The following is a 15,000-nucleotide window of genomic DNA, read 5'->3' on the forward strand; positions in this document are numbered from 1 at the left end:
CAGCTTTACTTATTGTTGTGTTTAATGGATGTTATTTAACTCTTGGTAAAGTGATTAAAAATGAATATTGTTGTTGTGAGTCCTGAGTTTTTGCTTTTAGGGACTTTTTTGTATTTATTTAGTTTGGTTGGTGTGTCTTATTAGAGATATGAATGTTGTTCAAAACCTAAGTCGTGGGAACAAGAAGTAAGAGCTCGTATTTTCACTAACGTTCATTTATTTATTTGTTGTTTTTTAGCACGATTACTTCAAAAGTACTTAATGCATTTTGACAAAAATTCAACTAAGAATAGACCTTACATTACAATATAGAATATTCCATCATATTTTGGATTGGATTGGGATCAATAAACAGATTCTGGATCAGTTTCAAAATCCCCATCATTAATCATTGGAAAATTTGTTATTAATTGACTGATTTTTATGAAATGTGTCGCAGTTTTCAGGTTGGTTCCTTCATTAGACCACCAAGTTTCATCCAGATCGGATTCAAAAAAGAAAGAAAAATTTTTAAGTAATAATTAAGTAAAAGACTGTTGATTAAATAGATAATAAGTGCACACATTACAGTAGAAAAAATAAATAAAATTAAGTTCTCAGTGTACTGAAGTAATAGTTCTTCAGTACACTGAATAATTCACCACTCTCTACAGTGATGATGTCATCAATCCAAGCTGGAAGCAATATAATTTCCAAGGGGGCGCTATTGAGTCCTTTTCCCATTCACATGCAATTCTCCTAAAATATCACATTTTTCCAGTCCTATAATGGGTAATAATTTTCATGAGTTTTTTAACGTGTTTAGGCCCTCAAAAATAAAATCATTTCCTCTATAAGAAAAATAATAATAATCATAATAAATATAATACAGATATATAGAACAATCAAAGCTGTCAGGTTACAGTGATAAATTATAATATTATAAGGAATTAGTGATTAGATGATGATCCAGATTCATATGGTTCTGAATTAGTTTTAAAAGATTAACAAAATCTCTCATCTTTGGCTAAAATGTCGTGAACTTACTTTATGGTTATTAATGGAATATAAATGTCTTCCAAGCCTTAAAATGTGAATAATCATGGTACCATGATCAGGAACATTTTAATATCCAGATAAATGAATTTGGCAGAAGCTCGTTTCTTTTGCTAATTTTGTGTAATTTTGAAGTAATTTTGCATATTTTGTACTAATTTGCTCTGGTTTTACCACTTACATATCTGTGTAAACTTATCACTGCACAACTGTGTGAAATGCATCCATTCCTGTGAAGACCCTTTTTTTACCTTAGATCCCTGTTTGTTTTCCTGTCATGTGACCTGTCACTGTTTGAACACAACCAGGGTGAAGAAGTTGAGGGAGACGTTGGTGGCGGTGCAGCAGCTGGATAAAAACATGAGCAGCCTGAGGGCGTGGCTTTCTCACATCGAGGCCGAACTGTCCAGACCCATCGTCTACGCCACCTGTGACGACAAAGAGATCCAGAGGAAACAGAGCCAGCAGCAGGTAAAATACTAGGGATGCAACGATACAGTCCGACCACGCTTCAATACGTACCTCTGTTAAAGTGTTTCCATTGTTTTAAGTACATTTTAAAGAACAGCAAGTGTTACTTTAAACTGTTTTATTTTACGTTGAAGCAAAGACATTCCTATGTATGGTGTAGTGTATGTTATAATAAATTAAACAAAACTTAATAAAAATACATAGAAAATAAAATAACGCTTCCAAAGGACAAGTGCTTAACTCTGGCAGTAAAACTTAGTAAATATTCATTTAAAAATAAAATAAATAAATACATTACTGTCCATTCATAATAAACGTAAACTGGCCATTTATTTTGTAACGTGGATCCAGCGTATTTATAAGGTGACGAAGGCTCACATCTGTAAGCACTGAAAACAGCTGCAATGTAAACAGATCATTTTTTATTTCAGTTTTCTTTTCATTTTAAAGTAAAATGTTCCCACATCGCAAGACTGTACGTGGTGTTCTGGCTGCACCTCACTGCTAACCACGCTAACCATGCTAACCACGCTAACCATGCTAAAAGTAAATACCACTGTTAAAGTCAAATGTTCCCACACCAAAAGAATGTGGTGCTCCGGCTGCATCTCACTGCTAACCATGCTAACCATGCTAACCACGCTAACCAAGCTAAACACGCTAACCACTCTAACCATGCTAACCACGCTAACAATGCTAACCATGTTAAAAGTGAATACCACTGTTGTCGGCATCGCCAAACTTAATCGTGTCGTGATTGGCTTATTAACTCACGTGGCTGGGTTTCCTAATCCCTGCACGCTGACTCACAGGAACAAACAGGCACACATACAAAGCATGGAGCCTACACACACACGCTAAACATTAAAGACCACGGTTTACAAGTCACTATTGAACCTTGAAGACACACACACGTTTTCATCTGGAGTTTATTTATTTTTTACACTTTTGGACATTGGAACGTGTAGAACCGAATTATCACAGGAACATTTGATATTAGTGACACTGAGGCACATGAGGACAGGAAGGCGTGACTCATATTTTAAAGCTCGTCCAGGGTTGATATCAACACACTTCCTGATGCCAGGATTCTAAATCTGACCTCCTTCCTCCTCACAGTGGAACTTTGTATAGAGATGAGTACACGTTTAAACCCATACTCTGTACCTGTATCGGTACTCAACGGTACCAGTTTTCGGTACTTTTGTGTGGTGATAAATAATATTATAATAAATTGACTCTAAAAATTTGCCCGGTACAGTTTAAAAAACAGTACAAGGAATTTTACTTGGTAGTTGGAGCAGAAAGAACACGTCAACTCACTCAAAATACAGACGAGTCGTCTACGGAAATACACAATATGACTCTAAAATCACACAAAACGACAGCAGAAACTCACTGAATGACTCCATAAAACCAAAACACAACAGAAACACACACAAAATAGGAGAAAAATATAGAAAATGACAACAAATGACAGAAAAATATGCAAAGCGGCCATAGAAATATGCAAAATGACTCCAAACACACACAAAGACGACAGCAAAAACCACACACAATGAGAAAAAAATGAGAAAAATCACTCTGAAAAACACAAAATTACATAAAATATACCCAAAACAACATTTAAAAAATGCACAAAATGACAACAAATAATAATGTGGTAATAAATGATAAATAATAAAAAATTATTTGTTCAGTGCTATTGAAAGTGCCCGAATTGTTTGATTTTACCTGAACTGGTAGGTTGGGGTCAATTGTAAATGTAATTGTGGTAATTGATGATTAATTACAATGATGGTTTAATTATAATTGTAATTTAAACAATCTTTGTAATTAAACAATCATAATAAAATAGTAATTAAGTTCAAATAATTGACTTTGTATTTGTAATTGTCATGAAACTTCTATAAAAATTGTCAATTATAATTTAACACTAAACTGTTGAACCATGTTACAGTTCTATATACAGTTGTACACATATGTAGTTAATAATTATTAAAATATGTTTCACATCAAGTTTTCCTACATTTTACCATTAAAAACAGCCTCAGGCTCAGACGCCAACACTATATATATTAACACCTATATTATCATTGATTATGAAGCCTAAAAAGGTCATCAATAGATGGGAAATACATGAGATGATAGATATTAGTTTTTAGTGTATTTTACAGCTGATTTAGGACCCGTTAGCATTAGAGATGCTAACAGAAAGCTAACACAAGGGGAAGGTTAACTTTTATTAGGTTATTTATTTCAGGCTCAGCAATTGAGAATGTAATTGTAATTGACTTTCTGAGGAGAAAAAAAGAATTGGAAATAATGCTGTTCACTCTAATCGTAATTGAATTGTAAATTGAAACTGTAATTTGAATTAAAAACTGTAGAATCCGGTACCTATATCCATCCCTAACGTTGTTTGTCCCCTGAACGTTTTCCACAGGAGCTTCAGCGGGACATAGAGAAGCACAGCACGGGGGTGGCGTCCGTTTTGAACCTGTGTGAAGTCCTGCTGCACGACTGCGACGCCTGCTCCACAGAAACAGAATGTGACTCCATCCAACAGGCCCACCAGAGGGCTGGACCGACGCTGGAGGAACATCTGTGCCATGTCCATGGAACGGAGACTCAAGTCAGTGTCTCGTCACACACGATGCACATGCACTTCTGCTGCTCGTTTTATAGACTCTAGTGTAGCGTTTCTTCTCTTCTTCTTCTTCTGCAGGATTGAGGAGACGTGGAGGCTGTGGCAGAAGTTCTTGGACGATTACTTCAGGTTTGAAGAATGGCTGAAGAGCTCCGAGAAAACAGCCGCCATGCCCAACTCCTCCGGGGTTCTCTACACGGTCGCTAAAGAGGAGCATAAAAAGTTTGAGGTACGTCGTCCAACTCTTCACATTTTAGTCAATTATTTAGTGTTTAAATTTAATGTAAACCCATACACGAAATGAGAGAAAAATATTAAAAACAGCAATAGAACATGACATAATATACAAAGCTGCAATAAAATTATGCAAAGATCACACTAAAATACACAAAATGACAGCAAAACACACATAATCCACATAAAACACATCATGCCAACAAAAAACACATAATGAAAGAGAAGTATACGAACACTCAATATGACAATAAAAGTATACAAAATTACTCACAAAATACACACAAGACAGCTACAAAAACACACAAACGACAGCAAAAATCCAATAAAGGACTCCATAATAACACAAAACAACAACAAACACACAAAATGAGAGAAAAGTTATGAAAATGGCACCATAAATACAGAAAAATATACATAGCGGCAATAAAATTGTGCAAAATGACACTAAAATACACAAAATGACAGCAAAACACACAGAAAATTCACATGAAACACATCATGCCAACAAAAATACACATAATGAAAGAGAGGTATACAAAAACACAATATGACAAAATATACAAAATTACTCACAAAATACACAAAACGACAGTAAACACCCAATAAATGCCTCCTCAATAACACAAAACAACAACAAACACAAACAAAATGAAAGAAAACTGAAAAAAATGACAACAGAAATACACAAAATTCCAGATAAAGATGAGTGAAAATGTAAAAATGTAATAGTAACTGCCCTTAAAGACATTGTTTTTTGGTAATATTAATCTCAAAGCACTTTATTCTGTAAAGCGCTTTGAGTGTCTATGATAAAGCACTATATAAAATCCAATGCATTATTATCATTATTATTATTATTATTATTATTATTATTATTAGAGGAAGGTCGGATTTAGTTTCTCTTTAGATCCAGAGAGTCAGTGCAAATGTTAAAGCCATCACACACACACACACACACACACACAGTGTCATGTTGCTTAAACTCGTTCACACTGCAGCTCAGCTGATGCAGTCAATCACTGTGCACGTGCACGTGCACATTCCTGCTGCGTGGCCGTCTGTCTGTCTGCAGAGCCAGAGCTGAGAATATGTTTCCAGTTTAATCAAATGAATGCAGAATACTAGTTGTCTTTTATTAGAAATATAACAAAGTGCTTTGTTTTTTAAAGAATTGATTCTAAATGTTCAACTAAAAAGAGATTTTTTTTTTGTGTATTTTTATTGTTGTTTTGTGTATTTTTGTTGTCTATGTTTGTGTCGGTTTTTGTACTTTTTTAATAACTTTTTGTTTTTGTTGTCATTTTTTACATCTTTCTCGCATTTTCTGTGGGTTTTCATTTACATTTATGGAGTCATTTTGTGTGTAATGCGTAATCATTTGTATTTTCATTGTAGTTTTTATGTTTGTGTTATTTGTTGTGTTTTTCTAGTCAATTTGTGTGTTTTGGGTGTCATTCTGTGTGTTTTTGTTGTTGTTTTTATGTATTTTTTTTTTTTTTTCATTTTGTTTCGGATGCATTTTGTGTGTTTTTGGAGTCATTTAGTGCATTTGTGTGTAATGAGTAAATTCCTGTATTTTACAATAGTTTTTAATATTTGTTTTGTTTCTTGTGTTTTTGTAGTTTATTGTGATTTTGAAGATTTTCCTGTAATATTGTTTGTTTTACGAGTAATTTTGTGTGTTTTTGGTGTTGTTTTTCGTATTTTGGTTTCATTTTGTGGATTTTTCTGTTTTATTCCATGTGTTTGGTGTATTTTTGTGTGTTTTTTTGAGTCATTTTGTGCATTTGTGTGTAATGAGTAATTTTTGTATTTTCGTTGTTTTTTTATACATATACGTATCTTAGTTATTTGTTGTGTTTTTTAGTCATTTTGTGTATTTTCCTGTAATATTGTAGGGTTTTGGAGCAGTTTTGTGTGTTTATATTGTCATTTTGTGCATAATGAGTCATTTTGTGTTTTTGGGTGTGTATTTTGTCACATACTGTGTTTTTGGAGTCATTTTGTGTGTTGTTGCACATAAATAGATGGTGGTGCATGTTGCTCACGTCTGCAGTAATAAACCTCTGCTGTTTGTTGCTCACAGGCCTTCCAGCGTCAGGTGCAGGAGTGTCTGACACAGCTGGAGCTGATCAACAAGCAGTACCGACGCCTCGCGCGGGAAAACCGCACAGACTCCTCCTGTCGCCTCAAAGAAATGGTGCATGATGGGAACAGACGGTGGGATAACCTACAGAAAAGAGTGGCCTCCATCCTCCGCAGACTCAAGGTGATTAATATTCAGACGTGTCGTTCACTCTGATCATGAAGGACAAACGAAGGCTCAGTTCAGTGTGTTTTTGTTTGTTTGTTGTTTGCAGCATTTCATCAGCCAGAGGGAGGAGTTTGAGAGCACTCGTGACGGCATCGTGGTGTGGTTAACGGAGATGGATCTGCAGCTCACCAACATCGAGCACTTCTCGGAGTGTGACGTTCAGGCCAAAATAAAGCAGCTCAAGGTATGAACATGACGATGAAGGGTTAGGGTTAGTCATGTAACCTAAACTGGCTGCATACGGATAGAATGTCGGTATATTGATACGGCAACCGTACAGATACAGTAGCTACTGCCTTTATATAATGGTATGTGCCAATGATTTGGTAGCACCAACCGTCGTGATACTTGACTCACAATTAAATGAGATCTGGAAGAAAACTTTTCCTTAATATCTTTGTAACATTTAGGTGACAAGTTTCATTGAGTGTTTGACTCTGTTGTGTCTTTAATTTTTGTGCACGTGCACATGCACGTGCAGGCCTTCCAGCAGGAGATTTACCTCAACACGTCAAAGATAGAGCTGGTGTTCAGACAGGGAGAGGCTCTGATTGAGAAAAGTGAACCTCTGGACGCGGCCGTCATCGAGGAGGAGCTGGAGGAGCTTCAGAGATTCTGTCAGGAAGTGTTTGGATGCGTGGAGAGATACTTCAAGAAGCTCACGCGGCTGCCTGTGAGTAAACTTACAGGTCCTGGGACCAAAATACAGCCAATGTTAGAAATTGGATAATTTCTGAATAGAAATTACTGATATTTTCTATCCAGATATCTACATTATAGAGACACCATGTACAGTAGAAGCTGTTATTAAGTCAGTGATTCTCAACATGTGGCTCTTTATGTCTTCATTTGATTATTATTTCCCCAAAAAAACCTTAAAAGGGGAAACTTTTGAACCTCTTTTTAACTTTTCCTTTGGCCATTTTTGCCCCTTTTCAAAAGTTCTGACAGTTTTTTCAGACCTTGGCTCCTTTTGTCAATAAATATCAAATTTTTTCTATTTTTTGTCCAATTTTGCAAGTTCTTTTTGACACTTTTATCCAATTTTGTCCTTTCTTAAAATTTTTTCGCCACTTTTTATCCAAATAAGCTACCTTTTGCCCAATTAATACCACTTGTTTCTTTTTTTTCCTACATTTTCCCTTTTGTTGTTCCACTTTTTTGCCCTTTTCACTATTGTTTGCCACATTTTGCTCATTAAAGCTCCCGTTTGAAATTACATACCACCTGCTTCATCTTTATTTGCCCATTTTTTGGCCATTATTGACTGCTCTCTCTTTTCTTGCCATGTTTTTGCCACTTTTGGACCATTTTTGCCACCTGTTGATCAACCATTGGTTCTCTTCTCATTCCTTCCCTCTGGTGTCTCCAGCTGGCTGACGATGAGTTGGATGGTTCGGACAGAGAGCTGGACATGGAGGAAGGTGGAGATCTGTCTGAGCTGCAGTGGGGCGACTCGTCCTCGCCACTGCCCACGAGTCGTCAAACCTCGGCCACGGCGGCGCTGCTACGCGGCGAGCGCTCGGGACGGGACACGCCGGCCAGTTTGGACTCCATTCCTCTGGAGTGGGACCACGATTACGACCTGAGCCGAGGTTTGGAAAGCCCCGGAGGGCGGGGCCACGCCGAGAGAAGCCGAGGTCGACAGGAGGAGGAGGATGAGTATCTGAGGACGGCGACTGCAGTACTTTCAGGTACGACCACTGAGATGCGTGAAATTTTTCAATAACAAATTATTTCCAAACATCAGGATGAAAGAAAACCGAAGCTGAAGTTTTTAGAACCATATAATTCCGGCAAGTTAATTTTCTCGTCTTCTTTAATTCCAACAACTTTTTTTCAACTGTCAACTGCCAGTCTTCCTCGGAGGCATCTGATGTTTGATGTGTCCTTTGATGTTTTTTAATACTATATTAAGGCGTTCTTTTATTCAAACAACTTTTTTCAGGAAATTTACTTTGATATCCTGACATGTTTTTCGACTGTCAACTGCCAGTCTTCCTCAGAGGCATCTGCTGATCGCTTTGATGTGTCCTTTGATGTTTTGTATTTTTCATTCAGGAAATTTATTTTGATCTCCTGACATGTTTCAATTGTCAACTGCCAGTCTTCCTCAGAGGTCTTCTGATCGCTTTGATGTGTCCTTTGATCTTTTTTTAATACTATGTTAAGGTTTTCTTTTATTATTATGTTATTTGATCTCTTGACATTTTACAACTATCGTCAAAAATCAAAGCGTCTGCTGGTCACTTTGATGTGTCCTTTGATGTCCTTTGATGAAAGAAAACCTTAACGTTTGGTTTGTGGAATTGCAAATAAAATACCAGAACTGTTTTTACTAAAAACACTCCTTAGCGTAACCTTACCCTTTTCCTGGTACGTGCAACGTCAAAGTCCGCCTCCCGTAACATTCCTATTCTTCTTAGAAATAATGTCCAACTTCACCAAGAGCTAAAACCTCAGATTAAAATGTTATTTCACCCTTTAGACTCTCTAAGGGAGCAGAAATAAAAATATTAACCCTGACATGACCACGATATGATATATGAACACTGTTTGCCTTCCAAAAAGGCCACGCCCACATATCAAGAAGGGATGTTATGTGTGTTCAAGGCTAAAGAAAACTCCAAAGATATTTCTGACACGATTCTGTAACAAGGTTTTAATATGAAGTACATGGGTTGTGTATTGATTTAATCTCATTAAAAAGTCGTGTATGTTGTATGTGTTTCTTCCCAGATGTAGTAATCCCAGAGAGCCCAGAGGCCTATATAAAACTGACTGAGAGCACTTTGAAAGCCTCCTCTGGTATGAAACAGCACCAGTTAAAGCATGTCATCCACTAAACCAACTTTATTTAGATAAGTCGGACTTTAAATAAAACCAATGCATGCAGAGGTGCTTCATTCAGTGTCATTTTCTTTATTTTATTGTTCATTCATTTCATTCTAAATACTAATAATGTATGAACTCCAGTTTGTGTTCTCATTTGTGCGATGATGACATTATTATTATTTTTAGGTTGTATTTTAGACTAATACGCATGTAAACTGTAATCCATTCCACAACCAGATGTGAGGAGCGTGCACGTAAAGCAATGTGCATGTGAAGCAGTGTGCACGTGAAGCAGTGTGTGGGTGTTCTGTGCAGGTGAACCTGATCAGCTGGAGGTCAGTCTGAGGCAGTTGGATCAGGCTTTAGATGCAGGGAGACATCACATGCAGCAAAGAGAGGGGTCAACCAACCGCTCCAGCCCCGACAGGGACTCCACGTACATGGGCTACGTAAGTCTGCGACCCCCAAAATAAAGGTCCCAGAGAGTGGGGACCCCCACTGTTGCTGACCATGAACACTGAAGAACAGTCATGTGGAGACAGGACCATCTATAAGGGGGAATAAAGGGGAGAGATTTTTGGGGTCCATCCATAAAGTCAGTAAAATGATGGTCCATTGTTCTATGAATCTGTGATAACCACATTTATTTATTCATCTGAAAAGGATGACATGCAAAACTTCATGTTCACACAATTTTTTTTTTTAACTTTGTTTAACAATAATGATGTAACAACACTGAGGTAACACACTTGTGTTAATAAAATCATTCTTATGAACCCCTCATTTCACACAGTTTAGACAATCATCCTTTACAAGATAAAACGTTCCTGCTTTGATTACATTAGGCCTGGGTGATATGGACCAATATTCATATCTATATATTTTTCCTCAAAATGTCAATAGGTGACTTAAATCCAATTTATTTTTTACTTTTTTAAAGTAAGAGTGTTTTACAAGAAAAACAATAATGGTCAAGTCAGTGGAGAAAAATGCAACAAAGACCATTTAATTAACCACTAGCTGCACAATATCAACATTTTGTGCCACTTTTTCCTTAAGGCTAAAAAGTGTGATTACATTCTTTCGTGTTCCTAAACCACATTCAGGATGTTGTCCCTTTAAGAAGTGTGTAAAACTGCCGTTAGTTACAGAAGAGAAACACATGCGCCGTTTCCCTCAAATGTCTCTCATTAACGATCTAATATCGTCAGGTCACACACCCTTAGTTCAATGGGTCAATATTGGAACAATTAGTTCAATAATAATGTGTGACTGTACAGATGCGTCTGATGGGAGAATGCAGAGGAAGCATCGATGCAGTGAAAAGAGCCGAAGGGGAGCTGACGGAAGAGGAGGACGAGCTGCAGGGACTGACTGATCCCACCACTACAGACCCTCAGAACTCAGGTTACACACACACACACACACACACACAACAGACAATCAAAATGGTGTGCACACATTTGCAGATTTTTTGTTATTTTGTATATTTTTCTGACATTTTGTGTATTTTTCTCTCAATTTGTACGTCAGTTTTTGTTTTCTGTTTTAATGGCATCATTGGGCTTGTTTTTGTCATCGTTTAGTGTGATTTAAGAGTCATTTTGTGTATTCTTGCAGTCGTCTGTGTTTTGCGAATAGTTTGGTGCATTTCAGTTGTCATTTTGAATATTTTTCTGTATTTTTGTTGTCATTTCATGTCTTTCATTTGTCGTTCGTCTCTCATTTTGTGTTTGTTGCTTTCTGTTTTTATTAAGTTATTAGGTGTTTTTTTGTGTATTCCGTCAGTCGTCTATGTTTTGCACGGGATTTTGTGTATTTTACGTTCATTTTGTGTATTTTTGTAGCTGTCTGTGATTTTTGCACACACACACACACACACACACTACTACCTCTCACTGCTGTGGTCGTTTTTGCCCCTCCAGGCGTGATCAAGCGCTGGGAACTGATCCAGGCTCAGTCACTGAGTGAAAAGCATCGACACAAACAGAACCTGCAGCAATGGCAGCAGCTGATGTCAGACCTGGGGACCATGGGGGCGTGGCTGGGTCAGTCAGAGGTCGAGCTGAGTCAGCTCCGTGGGCTGAAAGTCAGCGCGGACATACACACCATCCAGCAGAGAATCAAGAAGCTCAAGGTTTCTACGTCACTCTGTGTTGTTTTGTATTTGTTAAACACAGAAAAACTTGGGTTGAGTTCTGTTTGGCCCTCAAAGATAAAATGACAATAAAAATACACAAAATGAGCAATAAATGTATGAAAGGACAACAGAAATACAATATATTACCCCCAAACACATAAATACACAAACTTAGCAAAAAAAAATTGAAAATTACAACAAAACACACAAAATAATCAGGAAAAACACAAAATGAGCAAAAAACACAACAAAATACACAAAATGAGCTGGAAATGTACAACATTATTCCTAAAGTACACAAAACAAAACCCAAAATGAAACTCATTAGCAAAAAAAACACACAAAATAAATCAGTAAAATACACAAAATAAGCTGAAAAAACAACCTAAAAAGACAAAACCCTTTGTTTTTTCTTATATTGAAGCTGTGATTGATGATTATTCTAAATGCTGACATTAATTTTGATAATGTCAGATCAGACAAACCTAGATGATAAAGGTTGTCCGTCCCTTTGTTAAAATAACATTATGAATTATGATCATTGGTGTATCTGTGGAATCAAACAGTCCAGTCATCGCTGAATTGCTGACACGTGCAGACGGTCTCATCACTTTTTGTTCTTGTGTTTCAGGATCTGCAGAAGGGGATGGAAATTCATAAATCTGAGGTTCTGTCCATCAACCTGAGCAGCGCTGACTTCCTCCAATCAGAGCCCGACTCTGAGGAGGCGTGGCAGCTGAGGGCGGGGCTTCAGGAGATGAACTCACGCTGGGATGGACTGGGACTCTCACTGGAGGGCTGGAGAGAGGAGCTGCAGAGGGCGCTGATGCAGTGCCAGGTAATGGAAGCACATACTGTACGTTTATTTATTTTAACAGTTACCACTAACGGCGCTGATGGGACTTTTCTACAGGAGTTCCATGAAATGAGCCACGGTTTGGTTGCTGTGGCTGGAAAACATCGACCGCAGGAGAAACGAAGCCGTGCCCGTCCCTCAGAGAGCAGATCTGGCAACGCTTCAAGATCGTCACAAAACATTAATGGTACATACACGAAAATGAGACAACAAACTTTCATCTTAAATCAGAATTCCTTTATTAGAATTCCGAAAAAAAATCTGGTTAGATCAATAAAACGCACACAAAACAACCAGAAAAATGCACAAAATTAGCAACAAACACAAAAATCACACGAATGAGGAAATGAATAGGCAAAATGACAACAAAAATACACAAAATAAGCAAAGAAAAATACAAAACAACCAACACAGAATGAGCCCAAAACCACCAGAAAACACACAAGATGAGCAAACAATAAACAAAATGACAAAAAAATACACTTAATTACCCCCAAAACACACAAAACAAACAGAAAATACACAAAATGAGCAAAAAGTACACAAAATGACTCCTGAAAAACACAAATCAAACAGAAAATTAAACAAAATGTGCACAAAACAACCAGAAGATACACAAAATTAGCAAAAAATATACCAAATGACAACAAAAATACACTAAACTACTCCAAAAACACACAAAACAAACAGAAAAATACACAAAATTAGCCAAAAAAAACACATATCCACTAAAGAATACACAAAATGAGCAAGAAATATCCAAAATCACAACAAAAATAAACAAAATTACTCCCAAAACACACAAAATAAACTGAAAAATACATAAAATGACTCCTTAAAATCACAAAACAAACAGAAAATACACAATATGAGCAAAAAAATATACAAAATCACAACAACAATGAACAAAATTACTCCCAAAACACACAAAATAAATAGAAAATTACACAAACACACTTCTATGCATCCGTTTACAGGACTGTCCATCCCACAATGCAATGCAAGAGACTTTTCTGATAATGTCAATAAGAGAATATTTACAGTGGAGGCCGCAGAGTAAAAACGTGTTGTTTTCTTGCAGCAAATCAAATGCGAGCTGTCGGACTCTCAGAAGAAAGTGTCGTCTTTGCAGGATCTTTCTGCTCAGCTATTGGTCGACCCCAAAGCTCTGACGCCTCCGCATCAGCCAATCAGCACGAAGGACAGCGAGTGTGTGGAGGCGCAGGAGAAGGTCCATGTGATCTGGAACAGGCTGAGGCTGCTGCAGAGGCAGGTCAGCTCAGACCTGGAGGCCCTGGACCAGCGCCTGGGGGCCAAAAACGCACAGCAGGTGAGAACTGGATCTTATTGGACGGGAGCAGAGAAGAGGCGGGATCATAATGACTGGTGTTGTCGCGTGTTTGCAGGATTGCTCAGAGTCGTCCGTGAGGAAATCACAAGTCTGCTCAACAGTTGCTGAAGCGACTGCTCAGTGCTGCACACGTCTGGTATTATTACTACTCTCCACCTCCCATAGGGGGCGCTAACTACACCACTCACCCAAGGCTGCTAACTGCTTTTTTTTGCCTTAATCAGGGGTGTCAAACTCATTTTAGTTCAGGGGTCAAATACAGAGCAGGGCCACAGATTTTATCCATGAAAATGATAATTATTTTCAACATTATTTTGCCCTAGTTTGCATACATTACATACATATACAAAAAATACAAAATATGTAAGAAACCGACAATATCCAAACAATAAGCGACAGATATCAGTTACAACAGGATCTACACTTTATATTTCCTAGATTTGTGACCAATTTTTTTATTTAATTAAGTGAAATATTTTATCATAATTTGAGCAAAATTGAAGGATTTTGTAAGAATTTTGAGTTTTTTCAACTGTTTCACATTAAAAATTACTGCAGTCGTGTGATATAAGCACCGGGGAAAAACTGTGAGCATCTGCAAATATTGTTGAGTTTCATTTATACAATGATTCATGTTTTTTCTGTCATTGTTGCATTTTTTTGCGGGCCAAATTGGATGATCTAAAGGGCCGGGATTGGCCCCCGGGCCTTGAGTTTGACACGTGGCTTAAAGAAACTTAGTTTTCCTTATTTATTTTTTTTATTATTAATTAAATAAATTCTGCTCTAACACATCAGATGTGTTGTTGCCTTCCTCGCCTCCTTTTATGATGTTTTGCTGCCTTTGTCATAATAATCTGCAAAGCACAAGAAAACCTGGCTTTTCTTTTTTTTTTGTCGTCAGTAATAAGTAATTAATGAAATAACTTTGACAGTTTTTAATTAACTGTATATGTTTTGGGTTTATTGACACGCTAACATTAAATGGATCCTCCACTGTTTTTACAAATGTGGCCTAAAAACTTTGAAATGTACTTATTAGTAGATCTTTGTCTAATAAAATGCATTATTGTGGATCATATATTCGTTTTATTGCCTTTTAAAAATGGGA

At 37.1% G+C, this 15,000-nt stretch overlaps 1 protein-coding gene across 1 annotated transcript in view; it reads left to right on the plus strand.

Annotated features, from left to right (window-relative positions):
• Positions 1–1,194: 1,194 nt before the first annotated feature.
• Positions 1,195–15,000, plus strand: part of LOC114458092 (nesprin-1-like) — a gene marked incomplete at its 5' end in the record, with an annotated part of 18,789 nt that continues 4,983 nt past the window's right edge. The window contains 17 exon segments of the mRNA XM_028440345.1: positions 1,195–1,506; positions 3,953–4,078; positions 4,080–4,141; positions 4,235–4,385; positions 6,480–6,662; positions 6,754–6,891; positions 7,189–7,380; positions 8,080–8,401; positions 9,447–9,515; positions 9,858–9,991; positions 10,823–10,949; positions 11,468–11,679; positions 12,314–12,520; positions 12,596–12,622; positions 12,624–12,725; positions 13,620–13,868; positions 13,945–14,025. Of these exon segments, the coding sequence (XP_028296146.1) occupies positions 1,195–1,506; positions 3,953–4,078; positions 4,080–4,141; positions 4,235–4,385; positions 6,480–6,662; positions 6,754–6,891; positions 7,189–7,380; positions 8,080–8,401; positions 9,447–9,515; positions 9,858–9,991; positions 10,823–10,949; positions 11,468–11,679; positions 12,314–12,520; positions 12,596–12,622; positions 12,624–12,725; positions 13,620–13,868; positions 13,945–14,025 (2,694 nt within the window).

This window comes from Gouania willdenowi, chromosome 24 (genome assembly GCF_900634775.1).
Source record: "Gouania willdenowi chromosome 24, fGouWil2.1, whole genome shotgun sequence".
In the NCBI taxonomy this organism is placed as follows: domain Eukaryota; kingdom Metazoa; phylum Chordata; class Actinopteri; order Blenniiformes; family Gobiesocidae; genus Gouania; species Gouania willdenowi.